Below are 19,687 nucleotides of genomic sequence, written 5' to 3' on the forward strand. Positions count from 1 at the left end.
ATATCCACAACGCCCCCACATCCCCAAACCATAAACCAAGCGCGTAAGATACAAAACTTCCATACGCCCACGCCATCATTTGGCGGCATTGATTGCCCTGGGGTTGTTGTCGCAGTCGAATCGAGTTTGGGACTTGATTACGGAACAATTACCAACGCCAGCGTCATCTTCGTATTTTTTTTCTTTCTCTCTTTCACTTTCGTGTCGCCCATCGGGATTTATTTTCTCGCTAAAAACTCTCGCATTATCTGATTGACCAGGTCTGGCTTATCTTGCTGCACGAAATGGCCAGCTCCCTGCACAATCTTAAACTCCAGATTGTTGAACTGTTTCTGCAACAGCGGACCGGTCGCTTTCGATATGAAGAGGTCGTTCTCCCCCAGCAGATAGAGACCCGGCACGTGAGGAATGTCCTTCGGTGGCCGGACGTTTCGCTTGGCACTTGCGGTGAAATTGGCACGGTAGTAGTTGATTGGTGGAGTGAGAGCACCTGAAATTGAACAGTTTTGGTTGATGTGCTTTTCTTTAAACGTTGATCATAGATGTACCTTTCTTAGCAAACGTGTATTTGTAAGCTTCCACTTCCTCTGGTGTGCAGCACTTGCCAAACGAAACATCAAACATTTTCAAATCGTTCATACGGACGAAAAATTCCGGGAACTTTGGCATTTTAAAGAAGAAAATGTACCTGGAGTGCGATTTTAAAAAGTCGATATCAAGCTTCTAAGAGGAATTTGCAAACAGTAACATTACCAGGACATTTTAAACTGCTCCTTGGTCGACATCATCAGTTTGTGGGCCACTCCACGTGAGGGTGCATCCATGAAGATATACTTGTCCAGCATGTCCATGTGTTGTGAAAGGAAGTCCCAACAGATAACCGCGCCCCAATCGTGCGCCACCAGGGTGAACTTTTTGCGTCCTGCAAAGAAAGAGGGAAATTTTAAAAGGCATACAGAAACGACATAGAAAATTCATGCAACCGACTATGCACATAAAACACACGTCAGGCAATTATTTTATACGAATTTGACAATAAAACACATAAAGTTTGGTAAATGCTCGGAAGGCAATTTCCAAAATTGTATGAGTACAGAATGAACATATAATTTTTTCGATAAAAAAATACCCTATTCTGCTAAAACCGATGATTTATTAGAATCTTAAAGATCCAAAAGTGTGCGATATCTCTTTTCGTTTTTGAATTATCGGACAAAATATGATATTTTTTTCTTTGAGAGCTCAAAAAACAGTCAAAATGATCATTTATCAATAGTTTTTCGTCAATACCTCAGAAAAGAAGAGAAATATCGCAATTCTGGGTACATGTCTGGCCCTCTGATAAAATTTTATCAGTTTATTTTGAATGTAACGACATAGCAGCAATCTTTTAGCATGCGTGTGCGTTTACGAAAGCTCTAATAGTGGATTAAATTTTGAAGAAATTTGAAAAAAGGGTACACTCTGACCTTATTTTACGTCCGTTTATTTTACGCCGGATTGATTTACGTCCAAAATTTAGATTAACGTCCATTTCAATAAATGCTCTACACCTTTAATAGTTTTCTAAATATACACATGTATTGTTCAGAAAAGTTCAAAAGGACAACAAAGGCCAACCAGTGATAGCTTCTGATATCATTATTTCTTATGTTAGATGGCAACACTGTTCAAATACAATCATATATTGCTTAATATACACATTACATATTAATGTAATATGTAATAAATATGCGATATAAAAGATTCTTCAGCATAATTTAAGTATACGTCAAACACTGTTTCATGTCGAATAGAATAAAACGAAGTTTTTTTAAAGCTGGCAACACTGCTGAACTGTGAATAAAAATCTAAATATATAATTCACTACAATTGGGATGGTGTCCATGTTCGTTGCAGTTTGAAGTAACGTAACACAATATCAGCAAGTCAACTAGATTTACATCCCGGAAATACTCCTGAAATCCCCTGAAAGAATGCCGGGATGAAGTACACTAATACCTCTTTTTATGCATGTTATTTTTATACACTTTTAATTTATACACCTTTTTTGATGCCCTGCATAAAAAGAGGGAAAGCTACTCAGAACCAATATTGTGCATAGCAATATTTAATAAAGACGGGAACTATTGCAACTGTGGCCAAGGGGTGTTTACAGAGGAGAGCAATGGAAGGTTACAGGTTCATTTTTGGGTGTTTCCGAAGGTCTCATGTGCGTTACATGGGGACCGAGTGGGTCTTAAGGGGGTTTCGGAGTCATTTCAGGAAGTCTCAAAGCATTTTAGGCTGGTTTCAGAGGCGTTACAGAGGTGTTTTAGGGGTTTAGGTTCAGGAGGATTTTTTGAAGCATTTCAGGATGTTTCAGACCATTTTCGGCGTGATTAAGAGGCGTTACGAAAGCGTTACGAAGGAGTTTTCGTGGGGTTCGGGGCCTCTCAGGTGCGTTACATGGGGCCCGAGGGGGTTTAAGGGGGATTTTGAAGGCCTATCAGGACGTTTCAGAACATTTTCTGCGGGATTAAGAGGCGTTACAAAAGCGTTACGGAGGAGTTTTAGGAGGGTTTGGGGCCGCTTAGGTGCGTTGCATGGGGTCCGAGTGGGTTTAAAGGGGATTTTGAAGGCATTTTCGGACGTTTCAGAGCATTTTCTGCGAGATTAAGAGGCGTTACGAAAGCGTTGCGAGGAGTTTTCGGAGGAGTTTGGAGCCTCTCAGGTGCGTTACATGGGGTCTAAGGGGGATTTTGGAGGCATTTTAGGACCTTTCAGAGCCTCTTCGGTGAGATTCAGAGGCGTTACGGAGCAGTTTCCGGGGGTTTGGAGCTCCTCAGGTGCGTTACATGGGGTTTCAGGGGCATTTCAAGACGTTTCAGAGCATTTTCGGGGGATTCAGAGGCCTTGCGGAAGCGTTACGGAAGCGTTACGGAGGAGTTATCAGGGGTTTCGAAGCCTCTTAGGTGCGTTACAAGGGGTCCCCGGGGGGTTTAAGGGGAATTTTTGAGACATTTCAGGAAGTTTCAGAGCAGACTCTGAAATACCTTAAAACGCCCCCCAAACCTCTTGCAACGCCCTATAAAAGCTTCAGAGATCCCTTGAATTGCCCCTAAAGCCCCTTGGAACGCCCCTGAAACCCACCTAATACTATTGAAATATCCGAGAATTCCCCGTAATTCCATGAAAACACCAAAAAATCTTCCCAAGCAACATACATGTTATATAAGAGTTACGACAGCACAAGTTTTTGTTGTATAGAAGTTAATTCGACGTTATTTCAACATTGTGTTAGAATTACGTAAAATAAACTTCTATACAACCAAAACTTGCGCTGCCGTAACTGTTACATAACATGTGTGTTGCTTGGGTTGTCAGGACACCCTTAATAGGCTCTTCAAATCCCCTGAAACAACCCCTTGGAACCCCTTGGAACCCCATTTTTGGGCTCTCTAGGAACTTTCTGGAAACCCCCTTAGTCCCACCTCAACTGCTCAGGAGCAAGACCTGTTCTCGCGAACTAGATTCTCTAATTAAAGCCCAAACTTAATTTATGCATAAATTTCACTCTTTTTATGGACCTTTACAAATTATGGAAAAATAATGAAAATATCGTGGTTCCCTGGAAGAACCCTCTATGTTTAATACTGTGGAAGTGCTCATGAAACACTAAGCAAAGAGCAAAATTTGTACAAGTGGGTATGTTACGTCAAGAAGACAAAAATAACATCCTGAAGAATCCCGGAAGGAATCCATGGAAAAATCACGATCCTATGGAATAACATTTGAGGTACATTCGATTTTCATAATACTTCCCTTTGGACATAGCGTGAGGGGGATGATAAATCGGGACATTACTGTATTGCCGGAAATATCTGATAAAAATACCGGACAATCTCTGATGAAAATACTTTTAGTTACTTTTTGCTGATAACCTGGAAATGTCAATGGTTTAGGTTTTCGGTTTAACCATAATTTAGCCAAAGCATGTTTGACCTGATGACCTTTGGACAAATGACATTCGGCCAAACACGTGAACACGTGAAACACCAAATAATACAAATACAGCTGGCCCAATGACCGGCTTGAACCCCTACTGACGATTTTATGAGCACTAATCTTGAAAATTCGTAAACAAAAGCGTCTGATTTGGATTATCTGTCTCTTTTTACAAGTGAGCAAAGTCAGGATAAATAAATGAAGGGTGGTTCAATCCTTCGTTCATCAGATTTGTGCCTTTAAAATTTGTATACAAAATTGAGATAAGCTTTCTTGATGTTTCTCCTTAACTGATTTCAGAAAGGTGTTTTAAAGATTATTATATTGTTGAGATATTTAATACATTCGGGAGTATGTTACATTGGGGCGAATGATTTGCGGGCATCCCGACTAGAAAATTATATCAAATTTATATCATATTGTGTTATGATGTTATAATATTTTTCTATAACTAATTATGTTATAAACTAGATGCAGGATGATGTTAAAATAACTAAAATTGTAACAATCTCTAAGTGTAATCAACATTATAACCTATTTTGTTATAATCATATCAAAATTATAACAAGATGAGAAATGAATTTTAGCCTCAGGATTACTAGTTCTATCAAAATTTGATACAATTGTGTGACATAACATTTCAAATGTCGAAGACTTAAAACTAAATTATAATACAATGAGTTATAAAACAACATTGGTAACATAATGTGATATACAGGGGATACTCAAAATAACTGGGACAGGTAAAAATTTCACTTTTCAAAAAATGTTCAACTCGCTGTAACTTTTCGAAAAGGGCATCAAATATTCTCAAATTTTTACTGTAAGTTCATCAACTAGTTGTATCAGTGGTCCAATTTTGGAAAAGATCGGGCTATTTCACACGAAGTAAGAAAGATTCTAGTAAAGGGTGTAATTATGCGATAGCCAATTTTGAGCTGTTATATCTCCGGATTCAATGAACCGAATGCAATGAAATTTTGATCATTTATGACTAATATAATGAACTTTGAAAAACAGTTGACTTAATTTGGAATTATTAATAAGAAAAAAAGTTATGGCGATTTCATTTATTCCATGTTTTTTCAGTAAATTTATCTATTTTTCATATGCATTCCATTACTTTTTCAATTTAATGAAGGCTATTTGGTTGCTTTCCTATGGAACATAAATATATTCAATTCAATTAGAGGGAATTTAAATGAACTATAATTACTATCTCAAATTTTGAAACAATGATGAAATTTTGGATAAATTGGTGTTATATTAGAAAAATAATCTAATCGAAATAATTTTCTTTCGTGTGAAGAATTTTAAGTTTAGTCAAATGTTTTTAATAGCTCATTATATAAGTCATAAATCATCAAAATTTCATTGCATTCGGATCATTGAATCCGGAGATATAACAGCTCAAAATTGGATGTTGGATAGTTATACCTTTTTCTAGAACCTTTTTAACTTTGTGTAGAATGGCCCGATCTTTTCCAAATTTTGACCACTGATACACAACTAGTTGATGAACTTACAGTAAAAATTTGAGAATATTTGATGCCCTTTTCGAAAAGTTACAGCGATTTGAACATTTTTTGAAAAGTGAAAATTTTACCTGTCCCAGTTATTTTGAGTATCCCCTGTAATTCAAATATGGTATTTTGAAAACACCAAGGATGTTGAACATGATTATATCACAATGAGTTATGAATATCACAGTTTGTTAGGATTATGTTTTATTTTTGTTACAATTTTCTAGTCGGGATTTGTCATTCGGGCGCTTGTAATTCGGGAGAATGTGACATAACCAATTGATGAATCACTAGAATGTTCTTATCCTTCTGAATAACTTTTCCGGAGACAACACTTTTCTATATGCTTTAGATCACGAGATAAAGAAATCTAACATTTTTTTTGAAAACTAGCGCCACCTAGCGGAAAAATCGCCAACTAATTTATGAATTATAATAATGATCTTGTCCTTTTGAAAAACTTTGGCGAGGACGACACATTTCTATATTCTTTCGATCCCGAGATAGAGAAGTCTAAAATTTTAATTTTAACCTTGCGCCACTTAGCGGTAAAATCACCAACTAATTAATCAATGACCAAAATATTCTTGTCCTTCTAAACAACTTTGTCGAAGACGACACATTTCTATCTGCTTTCGTTACCGAGACAGGGAAGTCTAAAATTTTGCTTCATAACTAGAGCCACCTAGCGGCGAAATCACCAGCTAATTGATATATTACCAGAATGTTGTTGTCCTTCTAAACAACTTTGCCGAAGACGACACATTTCTATCTGCTTTCGTTACCGAGATAAAGAATTCTAAAATTTTACTTTGTAACTAGCGGCACCTAGCGGTAAAATCACCAACTAATTAGTGAATCACCAGAAAATTCTTGTCCTTCTAAACAACTTTGCCGAAGACGACACAATTCTGCCTGCTTTGGTTTCCAAGATAGAGAAGTTTAAAATTTCACTTTATAACTAGCGCCACCTAGCGGTGAAATCACCAACTCTGGAGCTCGATTTGAATAGGTCGTATGTGCTTTTGTCGATTAAAAATTCGATCAGTTGGATTCGCTTATAACAGCGCAAATCATTAATATTGAACAAAGTTGATACATACAGCAGAATCCTCACAAAACAAGCATTCCGTTCCAACATCAAAAGTCTCCAAAATATCTCCCATATTGCTACAATAACTAAAATAAACTGATCGAATTTTATATCGATTAAAGCACATACGACCTATTCAAATCGAGCTCCAGAACTAATTAGTGAATCACCAGAATATTCTTGTCCTTCTGAACAACTTTGACGAAGACGACTCATTTCTAACTGCTTTGGTTTTCAAGATAGAGAAGTCTAAAATTTTACTTTTTAACTAGTGCCACCTAGCGATGAAATCGCCAACTAATTGGTGAATCACCAGAATGTTCTTGTTCTTCTGAACAACTTTGCCGAAGACGACACATTTCTATCTGCTTTGGCTTCCAACATAGAGAAGTCTAAAATTTCACTTTATAACTAACGCCACCTAGCGGTGAAATCGCCAACTAATCACCAGAATGTTCTTGTCCTTCTGAACAACTTTGCCGAAGACGACACATTTCTATCTGCTTTGGTTTCCAACATAGAGAAGTCTAACATTTCACTTAATAACTAACGCCACCTAGCGATGAAATCACCAACTAATTAGGGAATCACCAGAATGTTCTTGTAATTCTGAACAACTTTGCCGAAAACGACACATTTCTATCTGCTTTGGTTTCCAAGACAGATAAGTTAGAAAGATTACTTTATAACTAGCGCCACCTAGCGGTAAAATCACCAACTAATTAGTGAATCACCAGAATATTCTTGTCCTTCTAAACAACTTTACCGAAGACGACACATTTCTATCTGCTTTGGATTCCAAGATAGTGAAGAGTGGGTAGATTTGTACGAAAAGGAGTTGGCTCACTTCGAAAGTTTGCATTTTTCTTCAAATCTCGGAAATGAGTTACTGAATCGACTCTTTTTGAGAGTGAATCGGGTGTGATTCACTCTCAAAATTGAATCAGTTTTCTCATCACTAATTATACAACACACCGAGAAAACAGTTTCTCTTGTCTTGAGTGGTAAGTGCGACTCAGTGCTGGTGTGTGCCAGTGCTCTTTTGCCTCGGATCGAGTGTGGCTCACTCTTACGCGTGCATCGCTCTCACGCACTTTCCCGTGGTTTAACCTTGGTTTTCATCCACCAGTTACTGAATCCAGTGGTACTGAAGCGAGAACACTCCAGCGTTCCAGCAGTGCTCCAGATGAGATCAACAGTGTGAATGGTGTATTTTCTTGTTCTCTTGTTACACTGAGTATATGGACATATCTGGCAAAGAGTGAGGAGTAAGAAATAAGCAGTCAGGAAGGAGTGTAAAGCAGTGAGAGGTAAATGCTGAGCAATGATCAGTAAAGAGTGAGAAATGAGTAGTGCGGAATGGGAAGTGAGGAATGAGAAAAAAGAACTAAGCAGTGAGCAATGCTGCGTGAGAAGTTAGGAGTTTGGAGTGAGTAGTAATGAGTAAATAAGCTGTGATGCGTGAGGAATTGTCAGTAAATAGTGAAGAGTGAAAGGTGAGAATTGTTAAGCAGTGAAGAGTGATAACTAAGTACAAGTACAAGTAGTAAATAAACTCAGAAGTAAGAAGTGTGGTGCGAACAATCCAGTGCTGTATAGCAGTGCTCCTTGTTACACTGAGGATATAAATATATTTGATGAAGAGTGAGTGAAATGGGAAGATATAACTGAACAGTGACCAATTAAGTGTGAAAAGTAAAGACTTTGGAGTGAGTAGGGCTGAGTAAGCCATGATACGCATGGAATGATCAGTGAATAGTGAAGAGTGAGAGGGGGAATCGTACAGTAGTGTGGAGTGATTACTGGGTATGGAGCAGCTAGAGTGAGAAGTTAGCAGCACGTAGTGAGAAAAGAGAAGTGAGCAGAGAGCAGTGCAGAGTAAGAAGTTTATTTTCACAAATTAGCAGTGCAGTAACTAGGAGTGAGAAGTGAGGAATGAAGAGTGACTAGTCAGAATTTAGCATTGGAAAGTGAAAAGTGAGGGGGGGGGTGAGTAGAGCGAATCAATAAAGAATTGAGAAGGATATGTGAGCAGTGAAGAGTCAGAAGTGAGTAGTAAGCAGTAAAAAATAAGCAAAGAGATTGAGTAGTGTGAAGCATTGCGAAGCAAAAACGGTAAATACCATATCGGGTTAAGTACCTTAAATGAATGCACTTTGCCTGAAACTAAAATCGCGTCATGAAAGCGACAACCGTTTGCTGCTACGTGCAAACAGGTGCAAAAAGTGATATAGTGGCAGAAGTGCTTTTCCTGCGACGTTATAAAAGTCGGAGTCGAATATTGAAGTGAATAATCTCGACTCGAATGAAGTAACTCGCAGTGTAAATCAAAGACTCATTTGAACGTGTTCTGTTCATATTCTATTCAAAACCTGTGCTGACAAGAGCCGTGTTTAAGTTCACAACCTGGTAGGTATTTGAACACATTGCACTTCGTAGCTCATCATCGGTCATCATCGCTGGTTGTCGATCGAGGTCACTCGGAGCTAAGGCCTAGAAACCTTCTCCAAGACATGGGGATTTTGACAAGGTTTTTACGTTAGACGCGAAAAACCTGCTAGACGAAAATAAATTTTATTGCCTGATTGGATGCAGTCAGACCTGGTCTCTTATAAGAGGGCTCTATCCACTATCCATCCACCTCTCCAAACATATAGGGCTTCATTGCACCGACGAGGTCGAGCCTCGGCCAGTCCCTGGGCATTGATTATCAGTGTTATAATGATGGACCGGAAGGCTTCTACCTGGTGCGGTCGATACCCATCTGAGCCAAAGCACTGGCAAGATATCCCAGGCTCCACCCGTTTCTGATCGGGTGTAATGAAGACAGTCAGCCATCACTATCTGAAAACCTCTGATCTTAAGCAAGGACACTTACCCACAGGAAAATTTGCTCATACTCATCGAACCAGAATCCCTTCTGATTACGATACAACTGCAAACACCAGCGCGTCGTCTTCGAACACTTTCCATTTGGATGACGAGCTATTTGGCTCTTGATCTGAACTGTCAAGTTTGAACACCATTCAGTGTTCAATATGAATTAAATTGCCTAAATTTGGCTTGGAAACTTCCTAATATGTTTATTTTACCTTCTAATCGTAATGGCAATATCTGTTGAAGCACTTTTAACAAGAGGACAAGTTTTAAAAAATATCTATTGGTCACCTTCAACTAATTTAAAAGAACAAATCTGATGGAGCCTACGAATGTCAATAGCCAAACATCTTCAATTTATTTTAAACATACAAATAACTCGAATAACTATACAAGTAATTCAGGAAGTATTCTTTGGAGGAATTGTTAGACATTCTTAAAAATATTCTACAAGCTTCATCACTAAGCTCTTCAAATCTAAACTCTCAACTTTCGAGTTTTCATCAACTGTTTCAAGGAGTGTTTTGCGAAAACATCTTGCTGAAATGCTGTTAAATATTCCTTCAGAGATTCCAGTAGGAGATCTTCATTCGAAACACATAATTTTCTAAAATACTCATATCTCGTCTTCTTCCAGAGATTTGTTTAAAAAATCTCTAGTTTAAATCTTTCCAGGAGAGCCAACATTCTCCAAAAGTTTGTGGAAGTATGGAACTTAGCTAAATTTATTTTTCTATTGGATTGTGCAAGGACTTCACCCATATGTATTCCAGTAGTATCTCCAGAATATGTGGTTGATGAGGTTTCTTTTAAAACTAATTCGCGGATTCCTCTTAATTCAAAATGCGTTATAGTATGACTTACTCTATACATTTAAGAATGTTTTTGACTTGTTCCATAAGAAATGACCTCATGAAATAGAAAAAAAATGAATCTTTGGTGTTAAGTTTGACTTTCATTGTTGCCTACAGTCAAAGCTTCAGCCCAAATTCGAGCACCATGTCAACAATTTTTGTGGAAATCGACTGTTAATATATATGTATATACTTTTGTTGTTCTATCTAGCTATCTAGTGACTTGGTCACTATTTTAAGTCCAAAAATAAAATTAACAACTTATGAAAATTTCACCAGAAACTATGAGACAATTTAAATAACTTATGCAATTCAGTATAATAATTTACCTTTTATATAACATATTTTGGTATCATAATGGCCATTTTTTCCGAACTGGCTCATTATGCAACTGAAATGAGTTGCATAATGAAAAATAGTTGTATAATGTTCATAATGCAACTCATTTAAGTTGCATTATGAATATTATGCAACTCAAATGGGTTGCATTATGAAAAAATCATTGCATATAATTTTGTATGGAACTCGTTGCAAAACTCGATTTTTTCAGCACTCTTCGTTTTTATCCAACTCGGCAAACCTCGTTGGATAAATCTACGACTCATGCTGAATCAACTTTTTGCAACTCGTTACATAAATAACAAAATATGAGACATTTGAAGTACATTAGGAATCCTATTGCATTTTCATTCGTTGTTTCTTCTTGTACCTCTTCTAAGGAGGTACGTAGAGAAATATTTCAAGAATGCCATCGACATTTCTTAATACCCCGTAACGTGGGTAGATCACCTTAGAATGGTGCGTTGCGGTGTAAGATCTACCAAATTAAATTTTTATCTTGATATCTTGATAATTATTCAACGATCGAAGCAGAGCGTTAATGATTAATCATAAATTTAATCATGATTAATGATTAATGATTAAGATTAATCAAAAATCAGTAATCATAATCACCAAAATTTCTCGTTTAATCATTAATCATTAATCTTAATCACACTGATTTCGTAATTTAATCATTAATCAGTAATCATAATCATAAGAAAAAAAAATAATCAATCATTAATCATTCATCACCAAAAAATTTTCACCATATAAAATATATGATCCAATTTGAATTGGTTCAAATGCTGTTCTTCTTGATTATTTTTTCAATAATCTCCCAGACAGAGTTACCTTTTAGTTTTGGAACTTCAAAAATATTTTAAACAATAATTATATTTTAATCATTTCCTGTTTTTTGTGATTGATTAATCATGAAGAATCATGATTTTTAATCAATGAGCCATTTTTAATCATTAATCATAATCAATAATCACAGATAAAATCAATTTTAATCATTAATCATAATCATTAATCATCCCAAAAATCAAATTAATCATTAATCATAATCAATAATCACCGAAATTTGAATTTTAATCACCAATGATTAATCATGATTAAAATATTTGTTAATCATGAACGCTCTGGATCGAAGTTTGATGCACTTTTTGTGTTTTTTTTAGTTTATTTTGTTTCAATGTACTGCTAATTAACATTTTATTTCAGCAGGATTCAGGTAAATTTATCGCATGATATAAAAAATATTGCAAAAATATGTAACTGTGGCGAGCGTATCACTAATATGTAGCTTATTTGGCATACGATGTTAATATTATTTTATATTTCAGATTATCAACCGAAGAATCTAGTAATTCAACCAAATGCCATCAAGATGACGAGGAAAACAGGATGATTCGGGCAGACAACTGATTCTAAGAAATCCAACTACGGTGCGCCTGAACGTTGACCAAGCGTATTCTTTGGAGTTTACCCTTCCACTAACAACACCCAGATTCCCGTGACACCTAGGCCTGAGAGATCGTAGAGCTGTCTACATTTTTCATAGGTGTCCAAAACTAACCATCCTTTCCCATTCCTCAGCAGTCGCAAGGACGTGGCTCGGCCATTGGAGGATTGCGTCAGTCTTGTCTAAGAGTCAGAGATTAGTCCCAAATCTTTGCGCTTTGGTTCGGACGGGAAGGAGGCAACCCTCATAACAGCGGTCTAGAACTGTACCACCTACGAATTTGTGCGACTCGCTTAATGCTAATGCTAATGCTAATGCTAATATTTTTGTTGTTCGACAATGTAGGTATTGGCATACCCTTTGGGGCTGGAAGGGTATTCGGCACTGGATGTTTCAACAAAGTGTTCAAGGCCAGCGAGGTTCCGACAGTAGTGCAAAACAATTCGTCTACAAAAGCATAAGTCAGGATCTAAATAAATCATTTGTTGCATCATCAACAATATTGTTGCAAAAATGTTGGAGATATAATCCTCAATTTCCGGTTTATTCAAGACTGCCCGGAGTCCAAAATAAAAATAAATGCTCTAGTCTCGCATCAAGCAAAATTATGTCACAACGAAGTATAACTTGCATCGTCTTATCTTGTTGTGTTAGAAAACCGATGGACTAACGACAGATATAAAATGATAAGATATATGTGATTTGGTACCAAAATAATCAGAACCTCAACTCACCCAATGCTGTTACCAACTCTTTAATGTCCTTCACCATCTCGGGCACCTGATAGGCATTCAATTCCTTCGGTTTATCCGATTCCCCGTAGCCTCTCATGTCCACAGCAACCACCCTAAAACAAGCTCCAAGTCAGTTCAAGTGCATTCCTTGTCCTACAAAAAAAAACGCATCATACCAGTAATCTTTGGCGAATTCCTTCAGCTGATATCGCCATGAGAACCAAAATTCGGGGAATCCATGAACAAACACCATCAGCGGCTTATTTGGATCTCCATTCTCCACGTAGTGCAGCTTCACGCCCTGCGTAGGATTCGAAACACACAAACGAATACAGTCGCACACATTTCGACAATTTAGCTCAATTAAACAATCATCGTGATTCAAATCGCTATATACTCGCGCTGATGTAACTCACATTGACCGTGATCAACTTGTTCACTCCGTAGTCGTGCTTCTGGAGACACTGCGGCGGATAGGGTCGTTTCTTAACGACCCAGAACATCGAATGTGGCTTTCGGAAGAACTGCACTACGATGTAGAACAGCACCTGGACGGAGTAGAACAAACTCAGAGCCCAGATAGCGACGGACATAGCCGTAGCCTTCAGACAATCCATCTCGTCGTGTGTGATTTAGCCGAACCGTACTCGAATGGAACCACCAAATGACTAGTGAACAAACGCCGCTAAACGGTTATCTGCGTATTATTCGAGCGATACGTTAAGGGTGGTAACACACCGCAGACAATGCTGTCGTACTGAGGGAGAATGAGCGCCACCCTAACCGGCGAATCGAGCGGCTCAAGCGATAATTGTGATGCATCGCACCTCTAACCAAGCAAACAATGAGTTTCGTTAGATAAACGAATTTGTGATTTTGATAAAGATAGGTTTCTATCATGATTTTGCAAAACACAATATTTTTATCTCGTGGTGCACATTGTACAAAGTACATCAACAGGGAGCATGGGACTGACGCCGGTTTCACGTATGTCGTGTGCGTACAGAATGACGATAAGTTCTAAACAAACACGAGTGTTGTTCGTCTCCATAGCAACGCAGTCAAAACAAAATTGACACATACTCCAACCGGCGGTGGTGACCTTCCAGCCGAGCAATGAATGTTCAGATGTTTACCTATTATATCATCGATCATCGATAGCAATGACGGGAATTGTGACTTCGATAGGAAACCGACCGCAACTGCATACGCATCTTAACAACCAAGCTTTAAAAACTTTGGGATTGCTTCTGATTTAACGATCCCAAATGCTGGATGAGGCAACTAACAGTAGGTACGGACTGAGACATATAAGCAATCAAATGGCTTCTCAATTTGATATTAAGCAAAAAAATATAAAAAAAAAAATAAGAATTCAAATGGATTAAATAAGTATACTCAGTACTCACATGAACTGAATCAGATAGTCTCTTCATTTTTTTAACCCTTTAATGCCTTTTTTTTATCTAAATATTGGTTTTAGACTTGATTCAAATGTGTTTCTTTTTTATTCTCTGTTTATTGAATTTTGGTATTTTTCTAATTATTATTTTGAATTTTCCGACACTTTTATATGTGTTTCCTTGAAGTGTATTTGGATTACGATTTTTGTTAGACGAAAACTTTTTGAGATCTAGTGATTGTTGTTGAAATATGGTATGAGTGCCATAAGTAACTCTAAGCTCCCAATTCATCATATTTTAAAACAAGTGATTACGTTACCGATCGATTCCGTTCTCTTTGTTTTCATGCGCACTCACTAGTAACAAAAAATACAAAAAATAAAAAAATAAAACAAACAACGCTTCAATCTTTTATTTTTTGTAGGATGAAAGTGGAAGCCACATGCTTAAAAAGGGAACGAATACCCTATTTTTCACAAATCAAACCAAATGGCATAGTGCTAAATGTAATTCAACACTCCAAATAAAAATCTTGCTTTTATTAACATTTGCTACATATGATGTTTTGTAAAGTTCGGCTTGAAATTATTCATGAAATCCAGCATATGAACAAAACCTCATTCAATTAAGAAAGTATCGAATCAAAAATGTTAACTTTTATTTGTGTTTTGGGCTGAATGCATTTCTAAAAAAAATACTTAACAACGCGAAAAAATGAGTGGGCTTCCGAAAAGATTTGACAGAATTCTCGCAGGCAATTTCTTGAAGAATTTCTGGAGTTTTGTAGTAAATTTTGGTCGAAATCCTGGAGTTTCTGACGGGTTTAATATATCTTAGTTTATTATACAGGGTGTTAGGTTCATGAGTGCAAACTTTTTAAATGGTGATAGAGGACCATAAATGGTGAAAACAAATGTTCTACTCATATGGTCAAATCTCAACCGTAACGTAGTTATTGAACTTTTGTTTTGTTTTTGCTAATTATTGTCATAATTGGCTATAACTTGAAAAGGGTCAAACTTATCGCAGTTTTTTTAACCTTATTCGAAAGATTATTGAATTTTCTATCGAATGGCATCTTTGAATCAATTGGTTTAGTTGAAAAACTAAGTTTTCTAGAGCAAAAGCTCAAAATTAGTGTGTTTTAATTTGTTTTTGTCAATTATATTTTAAAAATGCGTAATAAATTAAAGTTCCTTCTTTGGCAAAGTTGTGGCCCCTGTTCCACTCTACAATTCGTTCTTTGACACCAAACTTCTAGCTCTTATCGTTTTCTTGAAATTTCGATTAAAATGTGCGGCACGATGTGCAAAAAAGAGCTTACGTTGACAGTTGCGAATTTATGATCTGAAATGCGATGTTTAAAACGAATTTGTAAAAAACAATAAGAGATAGAAGTTTGGTGCCAAAGAACGAATTGTAGAGTGGAACAGGGGTCACAACTTTGCCAAAGAAAGAATGTTAAATTATTACGCATTTTTTTAAAGATAATTGACAAAAAAAAAACAAATAAAAACACACAACTTTAGAGCTATTTGCATTAGAAAATTTTGTTATTTAGCTAAACCAATCGATTCCAAGATGTCATTTGATAAAAAATTCAATAATCTTTCGAATAAGCGTCAAAAAACTGCGATAAGTTTGACCCTTTTCAAGTTATAGCTAGATAAGGCAATAAGAGTAAAAAATAAGGGAAGTTCAATAACTATGTAACGGTTTAGATTTAACCACATGCGTAGAACATTTGTTTTCACCATTTATGATCCTTTATCACCCTTTAAAAAGTTTGCACTCAGGAATCTAACACCCCGTATTTAGTTTATTGTATTTATTATAAAATAGACGTTTGATAACTGCAACATGTTTAAGTTTCACTTAGCGAAAATAATTCAATAACTGCGACGTCTGACAGATACCAACAACCCATCAATTGACGTTAGATGAACGTAAAATTCATTCGACTGTTCATTTGAGCTCACCTGGTTTAACATTTTGATGTTTGGCGGTTCGGTATCTGCCTGCACATTTGTTGCACTTACCGGACTTGCAGTTAAAACCCCAGATTAATCCACCTAGTGGTGATAGCGCCTTTCTCGTCGAATATGTACTCTAAGATATTTCCGTCGCCATAAGCCGAAGTGTTCTTGAATCCTGAAAATACTCTAGAACGGAACAAATATCATTTTCTTCTTTTGTCACAGTGCTCGTTCATCAATGAGGGGATGGAGTTGATAAATAATAAATGTTTTGAATAAAAAAATACTCAAACAATGAGGCAAAACCGCTTAGCTCATCGGGTTTGGTAAGAAATTTTCCTTAAAATTAAAAAATTTATTGGTTTATTCATTTGTGCCCTTCCTCAAAATGTTGAATTCCGATCCAAAATTTCCAAGGGGGGACCCTTCGTGGTTTAAGAGAAAACCGAAATTTGTGTCAGCCTTGTTCAGAAAAGCAAGAACCTTATTAAAGCCATAATCGAATTTGGAAACTTATTGTTGGCTCATATTCCTATGTTATGTATTATTTTAAACGTATAAGCAGAGCTGGGAAATATTAAACCTCTCAGTTGACTGCTTGACCACCTTTACTAGAACTGGGTGCCGAACATTATCAAGACATTTCAGCATTTTTTTCTGCACAGTTTAGCCTTTATTTTATTATCATTGGTTATGCTGCCATTCTACGCATGATTATCCCGTGTTATATGGGACAATTGGGCGTGGAACGGCAGTATAAGATTGATGTAAAATTTGACAAAAAAGTGCAAGCAAGTAAAATTTTCCATAATAAAACCCATTCAAATTTCAACCGTGTTACAGAGCGCGATGGCTCAACCAGTTGCGCAGTAATTTAAGTGCTATAACATTAAAATTTTCCCATACACACTCAAAACAGATTCGCGGTCTCGGCAAAATCGCGCACAGCCGTCTGCTCAGCAAAATCTTTATCAGGTATCTCAGCAAAAAGTGACAATTGTTAGCTGATTCTCAGCAAAATGATTGCCGACTATCAGCAATGAACTGTCAAAATTGCCGAGATCCCGGCAAAATGATTGTTTGCTGATTGCTCGGCTGTGCGAATCTCGGCAAAAGTTTGAAAAAATGCTGATATCCCGGCAATCTGAATTAAGTGTGTACAACGTTGATTCATCCTACTGTATAAATACGCCTCAGGAAAATGGTGGGATTGTTGGATTTATTGAATAAAATAGGTATTGCAACAGTAAATTTGCTTTATTGTTTGTCTCACGAGCAAGAACGGAATGACAATTTTCTCGATTGCTATAGCGCGCCTGCTGCGATGCTCCAAAAATCTACAACCTTAACTAATACAGTTCTACTATTTCTTGCATATGCCAACACTCCTCCTCAAGAAATACAAAGCACTCCTCCTATTTCACAATCATACGTTAATGGTATCAATCCGATAATATACCCCTTCTTTGACTCCTGTTACAACTAGCCTTCCATCTTTCGAGATTTTACACCCATCTGCATCAAACGACACTACGAACCCTTTTCGTGTAATAGCTGATACGGAAATCAAGTTAACCGACAATCTATCAACGACCATTACTTTGTCTAACCTGATCTGAACTGTGGTACCATCGCCCTTAGCCGCTTTCATGTCCCTTATACCTAATCGACTTGAATGCAGCACTTTTCCATCAGCGAGAATAACCTTCTGCGGTTCCACTTCTGCGTGCCAGTCCAAGTTTGCTGCCTGACCTGTCATGTGCTGAGATGCTCCGGAATCAAGGTACCAAACGTCCTCCGTTGTTCGTGGAATTGTTGCAAAGCAAACATGCCCCTTTGTTTCCTCCACTGCTGATCTAGCCGAATTTGTGTTTCGCTTACCTTCATGTGACTGGGAAGATTCTCTCCTCAGGTTGCTCAATATACTGCAGTTTCTCATCAGATGATCAGCGCTTCCACAAGCAAAACACAAGCGCTTGAAATCTGGTCCATTTTGGCTCTTTCGTGCTGCTTTTACAACCATGGCGGTCTGGTCAGATGTCTGCTCTTCCGTTTTCACCTTTTCTCTACGCCGATCGAACTCTTCCAAAAGCTTGGTTTTGACGAAATTGATTCGAAACACTTCCATTCGGCCCTGAATCACAGTCACTGTATTCTCATACGAACTCGGTAAGCTGGCCAGCATAAACGCTCCTTTTACGTCCTCATCTAGTCGACACCCAACATTTTCAATTCGCTCGAATAAGGTCTCCAATTCCATCAAATTCTGACGCATGTCTCCTCCTTCCGGAAGCTCCATCTTCGAAAGCTTTTTAATCAGCGCGACTTTGTTGACGGAAGAATCCTTCACGTAATAGCTTCTCAACATTTCCCACGCATCCCTTGCTGTCTCAGCATCTTGGATTATACGCAACTGCGAGTCTTCCATCAAATATCCAATGGTCTGCAATGCCAGCTCGTTCTTCGTTGCCCATTCTGTTGTAATTTGCCTCTCGGGTGGCAGCTCATCACTTACCAGTGACCAGAGTCCATCTCTAGTCAAAAACTGCCTAGCACGAATCCTCCAAATCTCGTAGTTGTCGTATCCCAGGCGTTTAAAGTTCAGCTTCGTGGGATCCATCATTAATCACCAAAACTTCAATTCGCTCTTCAACAAGTCCATGTTTCACTTCACTTATTTACCAGTGCAATTTACCTGTCGCTGGGCCCACAACCTGTTGGATTTATTGAATAAAACAGGTATTGCAACAGTAAATTTGCTTTATTGTTTGTCTCACGAGCAAGAACGGAATGACAATTTTCTCGATTGCTATAGCGCGCCTGCTGCGATGCTCCAAAAATCTACAACTTTAACTAATACAGTTCTACTATTTCTTGCATATGCCAACAGGGATTTGACATGATCGCTTAAATTTTTATCAAGATTTTGTTCTTTCACGCATATGTATCGCTTGCATCGATTTTGTTTTGTTGTAATTTCAGCGATGCATCTAATCCTGATTCTGCAACACTGCCGGTAATCTTAGGTGTGGTCAGAGCTTGGGTCAAAGACTGTTTTCCTGCTGCCCGTTTATCTGGTTATCGAACATTTTTGGTGATTTGATATTTCGCATGCATGGGTTTGGTTCATTTTTTTAAACTGGCCACTTCCGGCGAGACATCTGGAAACGGTTCCGGAACACAACCGGTTGAGATATGTTATTTAGAGGTTTGATTGGTGACTATCGGTGATAAACAGCTTGTTTAGCGTTAAGCGTTTCGACCTACTATTCTTCGGTCATCATCAGACGCATTCTGCAAGATTCACCCCTTCAACTTCGTAAGTTTACTATATTAGCGATCAGGCCCGAATTAAGGATTGTGGGGGTCCGGGGCCCGAGCGGATGTGGAGGCCCCTCGGAGAGATGACCAAAAATGTTTTTCCTTATTTTCGAACAGTACTTGAGCAATATGA

General features: G+C 37.6%; 1 protein-coding gene across 1 annotated transcript; it reads right to left on the bottom strand.

The window, feature by feature from the left end:
• Nucleotides 1-171: 171 nt before the first annotated feature.
• LOC109426003 (epoxide hydrolase 1) lies at nucleotides 172-13,576 on the bottom strand. The gene is made up of 6 exons (XM_019701429.3): nucleotides 13,271-13,576; nucleotides 13,031-13,155; nucleotides 12,855-12,967; nucleotides 754-922; nucleotides 549-688; nucleotides 172-490 (listed from the first exon to the last, which is right to left on the bottom strand). The coding sequence occupies exons 1-6, from the start codon at nucleotides 13,469-13,471 to the stop codon at nucleotides 219-221; spliced, it is 1,020 nt and encodes a 339-aa protein (XP_019556974.2). The 5' UTR covers nucleotides 13,472-13,576; the 3' UTR covers nucleotides 172-218.
• Between the last annotated feature and the right edge of the window lie 6,111 nt (nucleotides 13,577-19,687).

Source organism: Aedes albopictus, chromosome 3 (assembly GCF_035046485.1).
Source record: "Aedes albopictus strain Foshan chromosome 3, AalbF5, whole genome shotgun sequence".
NCBI lineage: Eukaryota > Metazoa > Arthropoda > Insecta > Diptera > Culicidae > Aedes > Aedes albopictus.

Coding starts and splice junctions, on each gene's coding strand:
- LOC109426003 (XM_019701429.3), bottom strand. CDS start 13,471: ATGGATTGTCTGAAGGCTACGGCTATGTCCGTCGCTATCTGGGCTCTG. Junction 12,968..13,030: donor GAATTCGCCAAAGATTACTG/GTATGATGCGTT, acceptor AGCTTGTTTTAG/GGTGGTTGCTGTGGACATGA. Junction 491..548: donor ATACACGTTTGCTAAGAAAG/GTACATCTATGA, acceptor GTTCAATTTCAG/GTGCTCTCACTCCACCAATC.